At 44.7% G+C, this 21,313-nt stretch overlaps 1 protein-coding gene across 2 annotated transcripts in view; it reads right to left on the bottom strand.

Moving 5' to 3' along the window:
* The window catches only part of BRF1 (BRF1 RNA polymerase III transcription initiation factor subunit), a 257,449-nt gene extending 238,233 nt beyond the window's left edge, over positions 1 to 19,216 (bottom strand). The window contains exon 1 of one of the 2 annotated variants that reach the window (XM_030558590.1): positions 19,019 to 19,216. In XM_030558590.1, coding sequence (XP_030414450.1) covers positions 19,019 to 19,205 — 187 coding nt within the window. In that variant the 5' untranslated portion in view covers positions 19,206 to 19,216. The remainder of the gene's footprint in view (positions 1 to 19,018) is intronic. The other variant, XM_030558591.1, reaches the window with a different exon arrangement.
* Between the last annotated feature and the right edge of the window lie 2,097 nt (positions 19,217 to 21,313).

Raw genomic sequence — 21,313 nt, 5'->3', positions numbered from 1 at the left:
TATGTCATATTCATATCATAAGTATATTTTCAGAAAGAATATGGAATGACATGTCACAGTTACCTCAAACAAAAAACCTGGAAAATATCAACTTTAACAGCAAATCAGACCAAAATGCGAAAACCTGTAGTACTGAAAATGTATGCTGTTAAGTAGTTAATTATCCGAAGAATATTTTGGACTCCAATAGTCTTTTCTTTAAGGTGAGAAAAGGAGAAGATATGTTCCTATCAACTCCCACCCCCCATTCCTCCAAAATTAATGGAGCTACATTCTTCCATCTGAGTATAGCTGTACAAGATACTCTTTAGAGCTAACCACCTCTCTGCAATGAGACTCTAGCTAATGAGATACTTCCCTCCTTTACATATCATCTGGAAATAATTCCAGGCATTCTCTCCCGCACACACGGACTGAGTATGATACCTCGACAATAATGTGAGTTCAAGAAGTGAAGAACTGAACTTGGATCCCAGATTGTTTCAGTCACACAGAAATATGCTGCACTGCTCTGACTTGCTGGGATAGTGCCCACTCTTAAATGCTTAAATTAAATTAGTTGGAAAGATGCACCAAAGAGAAGACAAAAAGTTAGAGAACACATTCCTATGAAAGCTTTCTAGACAACACTTTTAAGCTTGATTTTCCATACAAGGGTATACAACCCTTTGAATCTGGTCAGGTTTTCAATACTCTCCACTCACCATGGTGACAAACCAACTTCAACAGCTTCTTCTTTAAGGAGTTCCTTTCAGCCAAATACTTCAAAGGCTCTAGATGTGGAGGCTCCACAGTTTAACTGTTACAGCTCACAATCCTCATTAAGGAATCAAAACACTCACCATGCCCTCTGACTTCCAAAGTGTCTGTCTCTAACCTCACTGTTCCCTCCATCTCAGACTGCTGTGGAAGATAATACATCTTCTTTCCATTCCCATATATACAAAATGGCCAAATCCTTAAATGCTCTAAAACAAACTGATTAGCTATAAAGGACACGGCTTTCCAAAGCAGAGTGTTCTAGAGCAGTGGTTCTCAACCTTTCCATCCACTGTATACCTTTCAAGAGCCTGATTTGTCTTGCATACCCCCAAGCTTCGCCTCACTTAAAAACGACTTGCTTACAAAATCAGACATAAAAACACAGAAGTGTCACAACATATTATCACTGAAAAATTGCTTACTTTCTCATTGTTACCATATAATTATAAAATAAATCAATTGGAATATAAATATTGTACTTACATTTTAATGTATAGTATATAGAGTAGTATAAATAAATCATTAGTGTCTGTATGAAATTTTAGTTTGTACGGACTTTGCTAGTGCTTTTTATGTAGCCTGTTGTAAAACGAGATAAATATCTAGATGAGTTGTTGTATCCCGTGGAAGACGTTTGCGTACCTCTAGGGGTACACATACCCCTGGTTGAGAACCACTGTTCTAGAGAAGTGCACAAGATTTCATTTAGTATTAAGAGATCTAGCTACCAACATGCATTTCAAGATTGGCTCATGCTGGTCAGTATATATTACTATCATTTTTCTCTTTTAAAGAGCAAAAAACTAAGGCCTTGATCCTGCAAACACCCTAATGCTTAAATTAAGTAGGTGAATAGTCCTGTTGAATTCAACTGAACAATTCAGGTGAGTAAAGTTAAGAACATACTAAGTATTTGAGATACAGATAGAGCCTAGGAGAGTTGAAAATAAAATAAGTTATTCTTAGACCAAATAATGTGTAATGGAAAATATCTGAATATTAATCATTTGTATTATGATAATACCTAGACGCCCCAGTCAAGATATGCTAGGATGTGTATACATACATACATGCAAACACACACACACACACACACACAGTCCGACCCCCAAAATCTTACTGTGTAAATACACCAGAGAGAAGATCAGAAAAAAAGGAGTATTATAATCCCCTTGACACTGAAATCCATCTACTAGGAAATGGTCCAGTTTTGCATAAGCCAAACAGGCATAGCAGGTAGATAAGGACTTTCAGTTACTACCAACATCAACTGGATTCAGACTTGTAATTTAGACATAAAAGATTATCTCCCTATCCACTAACATATGTGGAAGACTCACCTATTAGGACTAACAGCATAGAAATAATTATGCTTCTCACGTTTTATACTTTTTCTACCTTCTCATTCCTTGTTGCTAAGAAAGTTTTCACGAAATTAAAGTTAGAGTGGTGGTAAAAAATATGCACCACTGGCAAAATAAACAAAGTGGAACCAATTAAAACAACTCTACAACCAACAGACCACCACCTCCAGGAGAAACCACTACACCATGACCTGCCACATGGCTATTACATGACACCACATCATCATCAACCCATCAAGACTACCCCAAACAAGAACTGAAGGATCTGTACTCTCCAAGGGACCAAACTTCTGTCCCATCATAGAACTAGGTATCATATCCAGAAAAATTCTTCCACAGACTCCACCTCAAAGAATTTTTCACAACAAAGATGACACCACCCACAACTACCACATCCCACCGACAGACATAAGAAAAAAAATCGCCTGATTGGACATGCTTCAGTGGATGAAACCACACATTGGATGATTACATTGTTTCAGGAGGTTAAAAAACAGATGCTGAAATCCTCAATAAAGAATACTTTCACCACAATCTCTCTACCACTGAAAGGACAGCTATACAGTTTTTGAAATGCAAAGACCAGATAGTGATCAAAGTAGCTGACAAAGGGGGCACTACTGTAGTCCTTAATTATGATGACTATCAATGAGGCCAACAGACAAGTCTCCGGACATCACCTACTATAAAGAACTCAAAAAGGACCCCAAAACTAATTCTTCTTGATGCCATCAGTTATTAGCTCTCCTTTCCCACTAAGTAGAAGCCTTTCACCTTCCTCCATCTTTCTCCTACTTCTAATGAATTTAAAAGACAACTTAAAAGATGGTTCTTTATGTCCCTTGTCAGGACTAACTCATTTTGTTCCGTAGCCTTTCTGATTTTTCCTTACATGCTTGTGCTATTCTTCTGTACTCCTCCTTAGCAATTTGTTCATGTTTCTATTTTTTGTAGAATTCTTTTTTGATTTTCAGGTCATTAAAAAGTTCTTCATGGAGCCATAGGCTCCGACCTCCGTTCTTTCACATGGGTGCTAGATCCCGCCTCTGCCCCCGGCCCAGCCCTCACTCCACCTCTTCCATGAGGCCCCTCCCCCATTCCAACCCCTTCCCCAAAATCCCTTCCCCGACTCTGCCCCCCCGCCCCTATTCCAACTCCTTTCCCAAATCCCCGCCCTGGCCCCACCTCTTTCCCACCTCCTCCTCTGAGTGTGCCACATTCTCGCTCTGCCCTTCCCCCCCCCCCGGAGCATGTAAACGCCACCAAGCGGCAGGGCGGGAAGTGCTGGGAGGTAGATGGAGGAGCGGGGACACAGCACACTCAAGGGAGGAGGAGGAGGAGAGCTTCGCTGCCGGTGGGTGCAGAGCAACCACTAATTTTTTTGCTCCAGCCCCGGAGCACTCACGGAGTCAGCGCCTTTGCATATAGCCATATTGATCTCTTACCATTTTTCCTATCTTTCCTTCATAATGGAATAGTTGGCTGTTGTGCATTAATATTGTCTCCTTGAGAAACTGTCAGATCACCTGAGCTTCTTTCTCCCTTAGATTTTCTTCCCATGAGACTATCTGCCAGTTCTCTGAATCTGCTAAACTCTGCTTTTTTGAAGTCCATTTTCCTTATTTTGTTGCTCTCGTGCTTTCCGTTCCTTAGAATCATTAAATCTATGAATCCATGGTCACTGTCATCTCAACTGCCTTCCCACTCTCAGCTTCACAACCAATTCCTCCATGCTGGTCAGAATCAAGTCTAAAATGACAGTTCCCCTCCTGGTTCTTCCACTTTCTGAACCAAAAAGCTGTCCCAAGAACTTATTGGAAATTTTGTGTTTTGCCAGATTACTTTTCCAATTGATGTCTGGGTAATTAAACTTCCCCAGTTACTACCAGTTATGCAGAAATTTCATCTCTTTCTCTTCCTTTAAAGCTTCCCCATCTTGTGTTACACACCCAGATATACACGTTGTATATAAAGGTCACTTCTTTTACATGTGATGATATGCCCAGCTCCTACTGATCTGAAACGGGAACACCACACATATCTGAACAAAGAATTTGGCTCTGAACACAGGCAGAAAAATAGTTATGTGCTCATATGGTTTAAATCTAAAGTCTTAATTTTACAATCAGCTAAGCTGCATAAAGTTTCACTAACCATCTTCATAGACTGAATAATAAAAATAATGTAATGTTGCAGCCGGATAGTTAAAAACCTCCGCAAAAAGTCAGTAAACTCAGCCATACTGCAAATGCTGTATGTTTATGGTATACACTAGACAAACAATAATATTGAGCTCATAGAAACAGCAACCACTACACAAGGCCAAATTAACATTCTATTTTAATTCTAATTTTTACATTTCTTGACTCTTTTCAATTTTTAACTATGCAGCTTTAACAATGAACAAACACTTTTCTTCATTTGTTTTAAAAAATTAATTTCCAAGATTTACCAGAAATAGAACCCAGAGCTATTCTGGGGCTTACAAGCAGAGCCAGTTATGTTCCTTGATCTATGGAGTGCAGATGCAGCCCTGCAGAATTTAGGAACTCCACAAGAGAGGGCTGCAGCCTGGGCAAGTCCCTTGTGAGTACTTCCATCACTCTGTGCAACACATTTCTTCTGAAATGAGCACTTCACAACTCTACGAAGTGGTCTACTAAATATTCCTAGTACCACTCACACTCTCAGCTTTATTAAATCAAAACCTTCCTCTCTTCCCAGGTTCAGTGTTAGTCTGTGATGGTTAGCTACAAATGTTGGGTAAAGGGAGGTATGGGGACATGCACCACCCCAGAAGCACTTAGGAATTATACTGAAGGCAAAAAACTTTCCTCAGGCCACTCCCTGCATGCAATCAGATGCACATTTTGCACATGCTGTTGGGATGGTCCAGAATACCCCGAGGCACCTGCCCCTACTCCACAGCCAGCCATGCCTCTACTTTTTCCCTCCCACCTTTTCAGCATCATGCTCCCCAAGGAGCAACAGGAGCAAGCAGTCTGTGCATTCTGGGGCTATTGAGAGTGGCCCAGCATGGCAACCCAAGCAGGACAAAAATGGGGGTGGGAGCAAGTGGTGTTTCTTGCCTATCTCTCCACTCATGTGTGGACAAAGAAGGGCCACGCACAGTCTACACAGTTTCAGCCAAAACATTAATTTTGAAAAATTAATGAGTTACTGAAAGAGGGGGTTATAATGGAGGCTTTCTTGCACCTTTAACTACAGAGTAGCTGTTGCTTGATGGGATCACTATAGTTAACACATGGCCAGCACTGTATGTTTATGAAAGAAAACACTCTACTAAAAACTAGAAAAAAAGCTGTATTTTAATATCCTTTTCTCTGCAGATGCAGAATAAAACTTGTAAAGAATACAGAATGTACCAAATCAACTGTGTCATAATGGAGGGCTTTTACTAACTAGACAGGGAGACTTAATATAAAAAATTAATGAGCTTTTCCATTTAAGTTAGACCATGAAACCCAAAAGCAATGTAGGTCAATGTTCCATTGCAATTCACATCTGCAACAGCAGAGGATTTAATTGTTTTGACTGCACAGAAATCTTTAATCACAGTCTACAAATGAAAGACTTCTGTTCTTATATTCTCCCATCGGCCAATTTTACAGACAAGTGAACAGATCTTCACACACTGTAATCTACTAAAATGCTTACGATGAATAAACTCAGCAGAGACAAGTTTTCCAGCCTAGACCACTCTAGCTGCACCCCACTTCTCAAAAAGATCAGCTCACTTTAAAAACCACCTCACCACAGGGATAAATATACTGCCCTCTTTCCACAATGTTCCAGTCTGAACAGCATACAATAATCAATGTGAACCTAACACAATGTGAAGGATTCAGCATTTTCATAGCTGCCAACAATATACTCTGCAGTATTTCAAGCAAGCATTTGTTGCTGTCACAAAGATAGCACATACAGGAAGACATGCATTGCCAGGAACAATAACCCACTAAGTCTGATGCAAGATTGCCACCTTGAGGACTCCAGGAGATAAACATAAGAGGAAAGTTATTATTCATAAGTTTCTAAAACTTGCATTTTTTATTTATGTCCCAGACAGGTACCTCCATACCATTAGAATAAATAGAGTCTTCGCTCTCCCCTCCTATCACCACCATTATATTTATAGATGAATTCAGTACTCAGGAAAGTGAAAAACTAACAGATCTGGCTAAAGCCAGGCAAAATATGTGCATGTGTTTTTCAAGCTGCCCAATAAGCATCTGCCAATCCAGTAGGGCTGCCAACTTTCTAATCGCACAAAACCAAAAATCCCTTCCCCGAGGCCACGCCTCCACTCACTCCATCCTCCCTCCCGCCATCGCTCGCTCTCTTCCCACCAAGCTGGGGCAGGGGACTGGGGTGCATGAAGGGAGTATGGGCTCTAAGTTGGGGGTGAAGGCTCTAGGTGGGGCCAGAAATGAAGGGTTTGGGGTGCAGGAGGGGGCTCCAGGCTAGGGCCGAGGGGTTCAGAGTGGAGGAGGGGGTGCGGACTCCCATTGAGGGTGAAGGCTCTGGGATGAAACTCCAGGTTGGGGCAGGGGGTTGAGGTGTTGGGGGAGTGTGAGCTCCAGAAGGGAGTCTAGGTGTGGAAGGGGACTACAGGTTTGAGCAGGGGTTTGGGGTGCAGAAGGCAGCTCAGGACAGGGGCAGTGAGTTTGGGTGCAGGGTCCCAGTGGCTCTTACCACGCTATAGCTTCCCAGGAAGCAGCCGCCAGGTCCCTTCAGACCCTAGGCACATGGGGGGCCACGGAAGCTGTGTGTGTTACCCTCTTGCCCATAGGTGCTGCCCCTGCAGCTCCCATTCATCATGGTTCCCAGCCAATGGGAGCTGCGGAGTCGGCACCTGGGCAGAGACAGCATGCAGAGCCTCCCTGGGCGCCCATGCGCCTAGGGTCCACAAGGATCTGGTGGCTGCTTCTGGGAACCACATGGAACTAGGGCAGGCAGGGAGCCTGCCATAGCCCCAGACCCGCGCTGCACCGCTGACCAGACTTACAACAGACTGGTCAGCAGTATCGACTGGAGCTGCCAGGGTCCCTTTTTGACCAGGTGTTCTGGTCGAAAACTGGACAACTTGCAACTCTGCAATTCAGTACACTCCTAATCCACCTCTCCCTCTGTTTTGGAACCTTAACTATGGCCTCACCTCTTTTATGTACAGATGTGGTCTCCTCACCTCAGAAAAGATATACTGTCACTAGAAAAGGTTCAGAAAAGGGCAACTAAAATGATTAGAGGTTTGGAGAGGGTCCCATATGAGGAAAGATTAAAGAGGCTAGGACTCTTCAGCTTGGAAAACAGGAGACTAAGTGAGGATATGATAGAGGTATATAAAATCATGAGTGATGTGGAGAAAGTGGATAAGGAAAAGTTATTTACTTATTCCCATAATACAAGAACTAGGGGTCACCAAATGAAATTAATAGGCAGCAGGTTTAAAACAAATAAAAGGAAGTTCTTCTTCACGCAGCGCCCAGTCAACTTGTGGAACTCCTTACCTGAGTAGGTTGTGAAGGCTAGGACTACAACAGTGTATAAAAGAGAACTGGATAAATTCATGGTGGTTAAGTCCATAAATGGCTATTAGTCAGGATGGGTAAGGAATGGTGTCCCTAGCCTCTGTTTGTCAGCGGATGGAGATGGATGGCAGGAGAGAGATCACTTGATCATTACCTGTTAGGTTCACTCCCTCTGGGGCACCTGGCATTGGCCACTGTCAGTAGACAGACACTGGGCTAGATGGACTTTTGGTCTGACCTGGTACGGCTCAAAGTTAATATATGGTGTCAGTCTGTGTACTAGCCTTTCACCTCTGGAGACCCGGATCACAAAGAAGAGCAATTCTGGTAGCACTATCCTTGTACACAGTTTTGCACATCAGGTAAAGTAAAAATAAAAAAACTGTAGAATCTACTCAAGAGTGAGAGGTCAGGATTGAGGTGCATTGGGAGATGGGAAAACTTGTGAACAATTAATGGCTCAATCAATAACACGGATTCTTGACTTCTATAAGCATAGTAACACCACACATTACCCCACAAATATTGCTAAAAGTTTATTTGCCATGGACAAAAATAAAATTAATATCAATACGAAACATTTTATTCTGCCAATTATCATAATTGTCTCAATAGGGAGCAACGTACTTCTGCATTTTGCCTACTTATCATGGTGAACAAAAATCGTGACTTTTTTAAAGATAGAATAGTTTTATTTAAATTATTTTTATAATTTAAAGCAGTTTTATTAATTTGCATATGGCTAGTTCTTTACTTTCCCTCCATTTTCTAGTCTTAAATTGCTAACGTGGATTTTTTATGTATTTCTTTAATTAGTTTTCTAGATGTTAAAATTTCAGATTTTACACATAGATTTCTTCTACTAAGAAGTCTCACACTTAAAAAGACAAAGTCCAAGGCATAATTAACATATATACTGTTACATGCGTCTGACGAAGTGGGTATTCACCCACAAAAGCTTATGCTCCAATACATCTGTTAGTCTATAAGGTGTCACTGGACTCTTTGTTGATATTTACTGTGTGAACACTCCAAATTCAAAAACACAACATTTAAAAACAAATAGCCAAAACTACACTTGCAACCAACCCCACCTTCCAATATATTGAACTTCCACAAGTCAAGAAAGCTGAAATGCTTTGACCAGGCTATATTTCGTCAGTCAGGTTTTGCAGGGGACTTGTGTTCCTAAGCCACCTGAATACCTAATTATAAGTTTAGGAACCTACTTTCAGGGTCCTATTTTTTTAAAAATTTTGCAAAAAGAATTCACAGCTTTGCTAATCTATTGAAAGTCTAAATAACTTCACATTGTTTAACACTAAATCAGTTTCATTTTGATTATATGATTATATGCCACTGAATTTGTAATAAAAAACAATTTTAGTCCCTGATGCTGCAGGCACTTCTGCACGTTATAGTCCTACTGAAGTCAATGGAACTACTCATAGCTTCCAAGGCCAGAGTGACCACTGGGATCATCTAGTCTGACCTCTTCTGTATAACACAGATATTCTACAAAAGCCTATGACACATTGGTAATTAATATAAAATCAATGTATTAACACTATATAAGGAATTATGGATACTCATTAATATTACACTTTATGGTCTGTGTCCATACAATGGAAGAACAGGTCTCTTCCAAACAGAAGGGAATGTCACAGCTATTTACCTGTCTTCTATGCAAATTAAGCAAGTTGGAATCAAAGCAATGGAAGCCCTATTTACATACAGATGGATGGGAAGACCACAGGAAGGGAAAAACAGCATGAGGTCATCCTGCCTCTTGAAACAAGGTCATTGAACTTTGAAAGATATAAGCAAAACAGAAACCATCTTTGGAATCCATTGCTAGACAGACACAAGGGAAGGAAACTCCTGCAACCGCGAAAGCTGGCTCCTTCAATTAAGGGGGGACTGAAGTCTCTGGAAACTGAATATAGGTGAGAAACCTACTCAGGCAAAGACCTTTCACCTAGGAAGACAAGGGAAATCAGCTCCCTGTGCTTTTGGGGAAGGTCTTGACTGAGAGAAAGTCAGCCATGACTGGAAAGAAGAAAGACTGGTAAGAAATTTACCTTGAACAAAGGCAGTAGCTTGTTAAGTCTCAGCTGCTAGAAAGCATATTTTGTTTTGTTTTACTTGTAACTCTTTCTGTCTTCATTCCTTATACTTGAGCTCACTTAATCCTATGTATATTTTGTTAACAAATTTGTTTTGTTTTTACTATAAGCCAAACTGGGTGCTGTGTTTGGACAGAAGGGTGTATTTCCCCCAATTAAGTTAATAAGCTGCAATGTGCTTTTGTCTCCCAAAGGAGCAATAAACCTTATTATTTCTCTAAGTGGTTCAGGTGTGGGCTGGACACTTCAGGGCACACACTTTTGGGGAAATTCAGGACTGGACGTACATCCCTGGCTGTAATCAAGCTGAAAGCCAGAGTGGGGCTGCAGACAGGCTGCTCGAGTCAGAGCTGTCTAGCACACAGACACTCAGGGTGTGATCTGCATGCTAGCGACAGCAGCAAAGCATTGTCAGGCACTCAGGGTTGCAGGGCAAGTGGTGACACAACCCCTTACTGGTCTTGATTTCACCCAATGCCATGACACATGTCAAAGCCTCCTGGCTGCTATGAGGCAAGGAGTCTCTGCTTCTGTACACCTTTCTGAGCCCTCTGGCAGCTGTGATGGGTGTGTATCTCCATTACTCTACCCCAGAATTTTTGAACCCGTCTCCTATGATTCTCTCTAGCACCTGTCTCTGCTGAGGTTCACACATGCTTCCCAAACTGCTGCAGAATGAAAATGTCTTGATTCTTGTTAGTTTCAGTACCAGTTTTTTTTTTTTTAAATTGGAGATATACCCATCTCCTAGAACTGAAAAGGTCATCAAGTCCAGCCCCCCCTGCCTTCACAAGCAGGACTAAGTACTGAATTTTGCTCCAGATCCCTAAGTGGCCCCCTCAAGGATTGAACTCACAACCCTGGGTTTAGCAGGCCAACGCTCAAACCACTGAGCCATCCTTCCCCCTTTTCAGTTTTTGTGTTTCAGTCACAGAAACTGAAAAGAAGCTGAAAACACTTACAGTATATCTACACTACCTTCTCAATACAGAACAAGTATTTGAAATGAGATTTAACTGGTGGGTGGGTGAGAATGTGGGCAAGAGAGAGAGTAAAAGATTTCCTTGCTCTCGCTTGCAAACAGAATTTTTAAATGCCCTTCTAGGATCCAAGACAATACACAAATTTAGTTATTGCTTGTTTTGCTATCCTCTCATGCCTTGTTTTCGCAGTTATGTTTTCAAACCTGCTTATGCTGACTCTTTAACTTAACGGTACTCTTCTTAGCTGAAATTCTTTTCTTTTCCTTTGATTAGTAACTAAACTAAAGCTTCACATCACAGCTTCTTTTTTAACTAATCTCACCAAATATAAACTCCTTCTAATGCAGTCAGGATTGCTACATATTTTCTCAGAAGAAATTAATATTATGACCCTGTGTCTGTGTTATGACATCCAAAATATTTCACAATTCTAATTGTTCTGAAAACAACTGAATTTTGAGACGAGAGGCAACTTCAGTCGTTATCTTAACTCTCGCTTAAGATCTGTGAACTGCAAACACTGAAAAAGATCAAGGTTCAGAAACAGGTTGGTGAACAATTTGAGTAAGACCAGGACCATCCGGGTGGGGGGGAGGGAGTGGGGCAATTTGCCACGAGAATATACTATTCTATAGTGTTGCAACTTGTTTTTTATGGAAGGGACCCCTGAAATTGCTTTGCCCCAGGCCCCCTGAATCCTCTGTTCTGCCCTGGGTAAGACCAATTGGGTAAGCCCATTGAGAACAGAGATGGATTACAGAAAGAGGGTCAATAAAAGGAAGAGACCACGTAGTCTTGTTCTCTTTGCAAGAAGAACATGGTCTGGGAGCCTAGCTGCAGAAGGGTCAGTCTCCTAGCAACACAATGAACACAGCTGATACTGGAAGGAGCTGCCTGATTGATTGCAGTTCCCGACTGGTGGAGGGGAGGAGCTAGTTACTACTTGACCCAGCAGTAACCAGAGCTCACTGGCTGCTCAGTGTATTCCATGCCTGCAGCTGTGCTTGGTCCTACTTCCTGTGCCTGCCCAGCCTGTTCCTGCTTCAGTTCCTGCCCTTCTCCGTTCTTGATGCTTCTGGCTCTGATTTCTGACCACATCTTTGGCACACATACGGGCTCTGGTATTTGTCTTCTGATTCATGGCTTTGACCCTCAGCTCTTTTCCTAACCAGGCCCCTGGGAGTCCCATGGTCCTGATTCTTGACTCTAGCTTGGCTGCTCTAACCTGGTCATCTCCATGGCTTCAACCATTAGCCATGACTGCCCACATCCCAGTTGTTACTAACATTCTGCACTATCAGAGCACAGCTCTTTTTCCCTTAGTTATTTTTTCTGTCAAACTCAACGGTCATACTTATGAAAGCAGACAGTTTCTCCCTGTAACTACCACAAGACTATGGGATTCCCTTCCAGATGTAATAGGAAATGCAAAGTCTCACTTCTCTCTTGCACACCCCACATGAATGCAATGACAAGAAGCTACAGAGACCACAGTCTACCTTTGGTTAGTTGACGAAAGATTGAAATGGCTGCCAAATGCACCTGGATAGAGTTAATCTTTAAATTACACTCAGTTAGATAAACAAGGTACTCAAGTAATTTTTACGCAGGACAAGTAACAGGGCCTTCTTGGACCCTACTGCATGACATGACAATCACTCAGTTATATATCTTTCCGGAAGATGGCTTCTGGGATGTCAGGAGAACATGACTGTGATTAATCTATGAGCAAAAGTATTGCCAAGCTTAAAATGAACAAAGGTATTGTCAGTGTTAGGCCTCAAACTTCCGCTTTGCAGAGGTAAGCTAGGACTTGTGGTCAAAACGCACTGCAACCAAATAACACATTTCAACTCCTATAAAAGGAGATAAGTTGTGCCCTCGGGTACAGCTTGTCTAACCCACAATTAAAACAATTGGCTACAAGAAAATAAGTAAGTATAAACTATACGATCAAAGCGACACAAGGAGATAAGTAAGCATAAATTATACAGCCAAGGCGACAACGCTAACCACAATAAAGATTTGGCTGACCCTAACTGGTCAGTCTGTTTTAAGACATGGCGGACAAATCAGACAAAAAGTAAAAAGGCATGGGACTGCGTGTGTGTTTCGATCATAAGAGAACCCTGACCCACACTCCCTGAACTGAAGGAATGTGCACTTCGCGCCCATCTGTACCTGGCCAGTGTAGAGAACAGCTGACTGAAAGCTAATGTATTTTCAGACAAATGAAGAGTAAGGTCATGGAGTAAAGAAGTCTGGTTGCTCGGGCAGAATTGATCTCAAGTTGTATCGATACTATAGAATTAAGATAGCAGTAAACAGCTAATGAATAATAATTGTGCTTGTCTTCAATATAACTTGCCATTTATATTAATCCTTATTCAGTGCTGGTCTTTAATCTTGCTTTTCTTATTTTGTCTGTGTTGCTTTTATAGTCAAAAGTCATTAAAAACCTTTTTCAAGGAATAATCGGTAGTTTTAATTTTTCTTATACAGGCACCACTCAACCTCATTACATCTGTGTTGGGTGGTGGGAAGTAGTGATCACCCACGACCCAACTAGGGTTCTGATGCGTGCCTCCCTCTTCCTTTATCTCCGTAATGACCTACCTGCTAAGAGATACCAGGTCAGGCAACCTGTCCAAGACAGGACTCCCTGGTTCTAGATGTGATCTGAGACCAGAGACTCTGGGGCCTTGGCTATACTTGAGAGCTGCAGCGCTGGTGGTGGCTTTATTGCGCTGTAACTCACTCCCCGTCCACACTGGCAAGGCAAATACAGCGCTGTATCTCCCTGGCTACAGCGCTGCCTGTACTCCACCTCTACAAGAGGAATAAAGAGTACAGCGGTGATGCTGCAGCACTGGGGTGCCAGTGTAAACAGGGAATAATCTTAGTACGCTGTAACTGACCTCCGGAAGCTTCCCATAATCCTTTTAAGTAACGATTACTCTCTTTGTTTTGTTGTGATGCCTCTGTTTGTTTTGTTGTGAACTCGGGGCTCCAGAAGCTGATTATCAAAAAAACAAAAACAAATACAGCTCCTATTTGCTGTGACAAAACAGAGGCAGGGACCTCCCTTTGGAACGCTCACAGCTAGTGTTTGCTTGAAGAGAGGGGGAAGGAAGGGGCTTGAGGAGAGAAGCAGCACGGCAGGCAGGGGAGGGTCTGTTTCGGAGCAGCTGCTTATCTGGTCTGTGAGGAAAAAAAGAAAGAAGGCTATTTGCTTTCAGTAAGTGAGAGGGGGTGGGAGAGGGGGTCGGAACTTGCAAGGCAGCTGCTGTCAGAGTGTCGGCTCCAAAAATCAACTCTCTCTCTCCTCCACACTCCCTATCAGACTCCACCCCCACTCCCACCTCCACCCCCCTTTTGAAAAGCACGTTGCAGCCACTTGAATGCTGGGATAGCTGCCCATAATGCACCACTCCCAAAGCCACTGCAGATGCTGCAAATGTGGCCACGACAGTGCGCTGGCAGTGTGGACAGACTGCAGCGCCTTCCCTACTCAGCTGTACCAAAACAGGTTTCACTCCCAGCGCTGTACAGCTGCAAGCGTAGCCATACCCTCAGCATGATGAGATTAACCTTGTCCATTTGCAACAGAATGGAGAACCGCAATTATGTGCCAGCAAGGAGCTACTAGGACCATCTGATCTTTCTTTTTCCAGAGCCTTGCCAAGATCTTTGCTACCAAAAAGACTGGAAGAAAGGGACATAACAGCCTCATTTTCAAGGGAATGGAAAGGCATCCCTAGCAGTCTTTTCTCAGTACCAGGAACAGAAGAAAAGTAGCTGCTTGTCAGGTGAGTGGTAAAAATATCCACCTCTATCTCTCTTCCTACAGTGGAAGAGACAATCTGTGATTCCCTGATCCAGAGATCACTCAAAAGAATCTACTATGGATTAATTTAGTCTGCAATCACATTCTCCTCTTCTACCAAGCCCATGGCAACTAAAAATATTACCACTATTGCTATTGGACAGACCTCATGTCCATCCCCACAGGGCTTCCCAACAGAGGAATAATGACCTGGTGCCTCCCTTCTTATTTATATAAAGAGTGGCCTCTTTGTTTGTTTGAACTACCTTTGGGGAAGATCTGGTAGACCACATTACAGCATGTTGCAGATGCAAACTGGTAAAACCATCATCCAACTGCATCTCTGCACTGCAGCTGAAAATGTTGGGGCACAGTACCAAAGGTCTAGACCAGGGGTCCCCAGCACCACTACTCCAGGGCTCCAGCAGCTATTTAAAGGGCCAAGGCAGTAGAAGCAGGGGAGCCCCAGGCCCTTTAAATAGGCCCTAGAGCCCTGGGACAGCAGGGGGCTCTAGCTGCCTCTGCTGCCCCAGTTCTTTAAATAGCCACAGGAGCCCCGTCGCTTCCCCAGGGTTCTGGTGGCTATTTAAAGGACCAGGGTGGTAGAAGCAGGGGAGCCCCTGGAGCAGCAGGGGACTGCAAGGGCTATTTAAAGGGCCAGGGCTCCAGCTGCTTCTGATGCCCCAGTCCTTTAAATAGCCACCAGAGCCCCACCACTTGCCCCAGGGCTCCGACAGCTCTGCGGGGGGGGGGGAAGCGGGGGAGGGGCCGAGGGAGCCTCAGCTTCCCCACCTAGGAACTCAGGCGGACCAGACAGGACGGTCCCGCAGGCCACATGTGGCCTGCAGACCAGAGTTTGCCCACCCACCTGTCCCTTTAGGAACCAGCTGTACACTGGCTTCTAAATTTAGCAACCAGTTCGAACCAGCTCCAGCTCACCACTGGTTAGACCTAACTACCTGAGTTCACGGTCCTCTCTCTTTCTGTGACCCTGACCTCCCACATGTGCTCCAATGGAAAAAACAAAACTGTTAATCAATAAGGGGTACGATAAATCCTTTTCACCAGTGTTATCCACACAAGAGGGAAATATCTGTGACATGTCAAGTATGAAGACAAAGCACCTGATATGACAGGTGTGCCATATGTGCCCTAAATGACATTTGACAGTGCAAAGATTCAGATTCAAAATAAGGGGATCTCATAACTGTCTGAGACAATTTTCATAAGAGGCAGACCAAGACTATGGAACTCAATGCCAGTGAAATAGAAAATGACTACTACGGCTACATCTACATTAAGCACCTTACAGCAGCACCGCTGTAAGGTCTCCTCGAAGAACTCTCCCACTGGCATAATTAAACCACCCCCAACAAACATCAGTAGCTATGTCAGCAGGAGACACTCTCCTGCCAACAGAGAGCTGTCCACACCAGCGCTTTTGTTGGTGAAACATGTCAGTCAGGGGGTGTTTTTTCACAACCTCGACCAACAAAAATTTTGCCAATAAGAGTGCTTGTGTAGACAAAGCCTTAGTTTGCTAAATTTGGAGCTTAAATGCAAAACTCACCTCTTCCACGATGCTTCCCCACAATAAAACTGATGAAGGTGAGGGATATGTAAAAAAAAAATTGAAGTCTAGCCTGTATCTTGCTGGTTAGGAAGGAAGAAATAGTTGCCATGTTCAGTCATGGGAGGCACTCTGATCCTACAAGTATCAGAGGGGTAGCGGTGTTTGCTGCTTTTACAGATCCAGACTAAGAGTCCTGTGGCACCTTATAGACTAACAGACGTATTGGAGCATGAGCTTTCATGGGTGAATACCCATTTTGTCGGATGCACGACACATGCATCCAACAAAGTGGGTATTCACTCACGAAAGCTCATGCTCCAATACGTCTGTTAGTCTATAAGGTGCCACTGACTCTTTGCTTCTGATACTACAGTGACGTAAGAACAAAGATACACGGTCATCTTGACATACGTGACTGGGGGAAGCAAGCCATGTGCTCACTAATGTAGTACAATTTTCTTCAAATTCTTTCATTTATTCTTTTAATCTTTTATGGCTCTGGTTCTGCAGTCAGAACTCAAGTCAAAGTTACACTGACTTGCAGGAGAACTGGGACAAGTGGTGATTGCAATCCTGAGACCCGATTTTCAGCTCACGTGATGTAATTTCTTATATCAGATCCTGAGACCAGAATCATCAGGAAAAGGGTCCAGACAGTAATCAGTTCTTCCCTGTAAGACTATCAGATCCAGATAGTACACCACTCTTCTCCCAGCACGACACACCCAGCCATCTCAGGGTGGGAGAGCAGGAGGGCAAGAAACAACCAGCCATAGAGGATCCCAGGCTCTGAGATTTACCATTTATTTGGGGGGTAAGCAGGTAGCTTTGACTAGTTAATGCATTTGACATTAATAATAAAATAGGGAAAAACCATAATAAGTTGCACCAGTTCAGCTAGAGTGGCACAAAAGATTTCATCCCAAGTGCTGGAGCCAATCACCATGGGGTCATGATGTGAAAGTACTGCGTGCAGACAGGGTGTTCCACTCAAGTTTGCAGCCAATGCCTTTCCATCTACCATAGACAGGGCCTACTTGCCTGACCTAAAGCACTTTTTAAATAAAATTTAGTTATAACACCAATCATATCAAATTATGTTATAACATGGCCAGGTGGGCTACAAACATTTTACAGTGCTTGTTAGACTTGTTTTTTATACTGTAAATGGGACATTAAGTGTGTAGAGAATGGACTGGCTAACAGTACAGCAGGCACTTAGGGCTAAATCCACAAAGGGCCTTAGGCATTGAAACACTCAGTGTTGCAACACCTAATTTTTAGGTACCTTGCCACTCAGTGGAATCCACAGCCCTAAATTAGGTGCCTAAATTCCTTATAAAATGCATGGGGAGAATTAGGCACCTAAGAATGGAATCCACCAACGCCAGCAAACTAAGTGGGTAGGCGCCAAGGCTAGCCAGTAGGAAATGCCATGAAGACAGGCTGCCCTAAGCCCTGCTCCTCAAAAGGTATTTAGGTGACTAAGTCTGGGCTGGAGGGAAGCACTTCCCTTCACTCAGAATTCACAATTGTGAATGCTCTCCTGGAATCAAGTGCTACTATTAGCCTATTGGTTAGGATACTTACCTAGTATGTATGTGGGAGGCCTAGGTTCAATTCTCCCCTCTCCCTCATGTGGAGCAGGGATATGAACTTGGCTCTTCCAGGAGACTGCCTTAACCATTGGGCTATGAGGTATTCTGGGACAGGTCTCAATCTCTCCTACCCAAGCTGCACCATTCTGTATAAATATTCAGTGAGAAAGCATAAGAATGATTCTATAGTCCAGTGGTTAGGGCACTCTCCTGAGACAGGGGAGATCTAAGTTCAAATCCCTTTTCCACATCAAGCAGGGGGACTGAACTCTCCCTCATCCTGGGTGAGTGCCCTTAATTAATGGGCTAAAGGTTTAAAAGGGGTGGAACACACACCTCCTTTCATTTTGTGTGCGTTTAGGAACGCTCTGAGAATGCCTATCAGACAGGCGCGCACACACACACAGGTGCTTAAACTGAGGACTGTGTGCATGCTCACTTTTGGAAGCTTTGGGTGCATCTTCACAGCAGTGTTCGCTTAAGTTACCTGCATTAACTGACCTTCAAACATAAGCTAACCCTTGTAGTGAAGACAAACCCTTAGGCACCTAAGAGACTTTAAAAGGGGAAATGTAGGAACCTACAGGGTTAGGTGACAGCTGAGCTGGGGTTTTGAGAAGCTCACTGGCACTTAAAGTGTCAGTTAGGTATACCTACCTCCTTTTGTGCATCTAGTCCTCAGATCCCAAATCCTGCAACTGAATCCACATGGACACAGCGGTCTATCCACATGGCTCCAGTTGCAGGATCGGGACCTTTGTGTGGATCACTGCTTGATAAAACACTTGAAAGTCACCTTTCAGTCATACCAAGAGACGACAACAAAGACTGGAGAAGAGATATTCACTTGTCTCCATCTGCTCAAGAGTTCCCCAGCCCAAGTTTTACTCTTGAAAGTAAATGCATAACACACAGAATCTCACCCAGTACAAACCAGACGGCGGAGGGGAGGGGGCGGTGTCACTTGGAAAATTCAGACACAATTAGTGACCTGTTCACCTGTCAGATGCCTCCTGCGCAGGACAAGGAGCGAGGTCTCCCCTGCACGCTGTCCCGACAGCAATGTGTTGAGGAGGGGAGCAGTGCCAGGCCGGCGGGAGTGCATAGGGAGCGCTGCCCACCGCTACAGGAAAAGCGTTGCGCACCCTGCCTGGCCCCAGCAGGGAAACCCTGGAGCGTCCAGCCATAGAGAGACTGGGGGCACCCAGCTGCCCCCACCCCTTCCCCCGCTCACCGTCCAAGGACACGAACTGCCCCACGGCCGAGGAGCCGCCGCCGCTGTTCTCCACGAACTGCACCTCGGAGACGATGATGTTGTCCTCGAGCACCGAGCCGCAGCCCGTACACACCGCGTCCCCCCGCGCCGCGTCCACCTCGATCTCCGAGCCGCCGCACGTGGCGCACACCCGCCCCCCCGGCATGATGCCCCGCGGGAGCCGGGGCTCTGCCCGCGCCGCCTCTCTCGCTAGCTCGGCTCGCGCGCCGCCTCCGGCCGGGCGCCGTTCAGCGTCCGGCCCCCTGCGTGGCCGCTGCACCGGTCAGCGCACGGCGCAGGCCTCGCCCGGGCCGGCTGGGGGAGGAGCCCAACGCTAGCAGCGCCCGGGCCCGCCTCCTCTCGCGAGAGCTCAACTCCCCCGGTACCTCCGCCCAGATTGGGGGCGGGGATGCCTGCGTCAGCCTCTGCTCTAGAGTCACCGCCCATAGACCTCCGTTAGCAAGCACCACCCCCTATCGCCGGTACACCCCCTCTGTCACCCTCTCAGCAACCGCTACCCCCACTACAGCTCCCCAACCCGTCACCTTCTCAGCAACCGCCACCCCCACTACAGCTCCCCAACCCGTCACCTTCTCACCACCCCCTACTACAGCTCCCCAACCCGTCACCTTCTCAGCAACCGCAACCCCGACCCGTCACCTTCTCAGCAACCGCCACCCCCTACTACAGCTCCCCAACCCGTCACCTTCTCAGCAACCGCCACCCCCTACTACAGCTCCCCAACCCGTCACCTTCTCACCACCCCCCACTACAGCTCCCCAACCCGTCACCTTCTCACCACCCCCTACTACAGCTCCCCAACCCGTCACCTTCTCAGCAACCGCAACCCCGACCCGTCACCTTCTCAGCAACCGCCACCCCCTACTACAGCTCCCAGACAGTCACCTTCTCAGCAACTTCTACAGCTCCCAGCCCAGAGCCACACACACACAACCAACCACTGCCCATAACCCACAGCCCCCGATAACTCTTCTGCCTGTCACCACCCATAGGCCCCCCTTCTCATCAGCCCCACACAGTAATCCAGCCCCCCCCCAGTACCCACAGCAGACTAAAGCTGCCTGTATTAGTGTCTCATTTTCACCTACAGGCCCTGCACCTACCCACAGTCACCCTCTTAATTACCTCCCACCACAGCCCCCCTCCTCCACAACACACCCCCAATCACCACCACACTTCTTCCACCATTTCACCTAAGTCTCCACTGACCCCCCCCAATGGCCATCAGCCCCCCTCTGTCTCCTTCCTGTAGCTCCTTCCAGACACACCCTGTACCCTCTATAGCCCCTAGGAGTCTCTGTTGTGTGGCATATTGCTGCCCCACACTCTTCACATCTGGATCCATAGTGCATCTATCATTGCATCATTTGCTTCCTAGCACTAGCTACGCACAGGTAGTGGGACTAGAACCCAGAACCCATGACTCCTGAAAGCACCAGCTTCTAGCACTTGCTGTGCTGCCTCTGGTATTTAAACTTAAATCCTCTCTCTGTGCCACTGAATAACAGGTCTCACTAATTTTATCAGGTCTGAGTTACATATACACCATTAGGTACTAATTATCTTGTACTTGGTATTTATATAGTGTTTTACGTTTTCAAAGTGTAGTACAAATAATTCATCCTCAACACCCCTACCAGGTGTCACTAAGAGCATAGTGTGAATGTAAAATATTTGCCATCTAGCTGTTACTAACCATATTAACTATTTTATGTCTTAACAGGAACATTTTCTGTAGTCACTAAAATTCTCAAGGCCTACTAAGTATATGCATGCATGCCCTTCTTAGCACAGTTTTAAGATATGGGTTCCTTTTGTTACAAGCCAGAGATAAATATAGTTCTCCAAGGGTTACAGAGATTTAAAAAAAACTATTCACTATATATATAGTCAATTACACAAATTACTACAGAAAAATATGGACATGTTGATTGATAAAGTGGCACATTTTAAGGGCTAGTCCTTAGGATCTTAAATATAATATGTAGCATTTATATAGTGCTTTACATACATTATCTAGTTAATCTTCACAACACCTCTGTGAAATAGATAGGAATTATTCTCTCTCTTTTACAGAAGCCGAAAATGAGAGATGAAGGTTAAGAGACTTGTCCAAGGTCATGGATGGAGGCACTACCAGGGATAAAATTAGACCCTGGGTGGTTTTGGTCCTGCTCCAGGCCATCAGATCTCACAGTATCATAAGAGCCAATTAACTTATCTTGCTATGTGTATTGATCAGGCACAAGAACT

The sequence above is a fragment of the Gopherus evgoodei genome, chromosome 4 (assembly GCF_007399415.2).
Source record: "Gopherus evgoodei ecotype Sinaloan lineage chromosome 4, rGopEvg1_v1.p, whole genome shotgun sequence".
Lineage (NCBI taxonomy): Eukaryota > Metazoa > Chordata > Testudines > Testudinidae > Gopherus > Gopherus evgoodei.
Note: the sequence above shows the minus strand (reverse complement) of the source record. Positions and strands in the feature narration are given on the sequence as shown.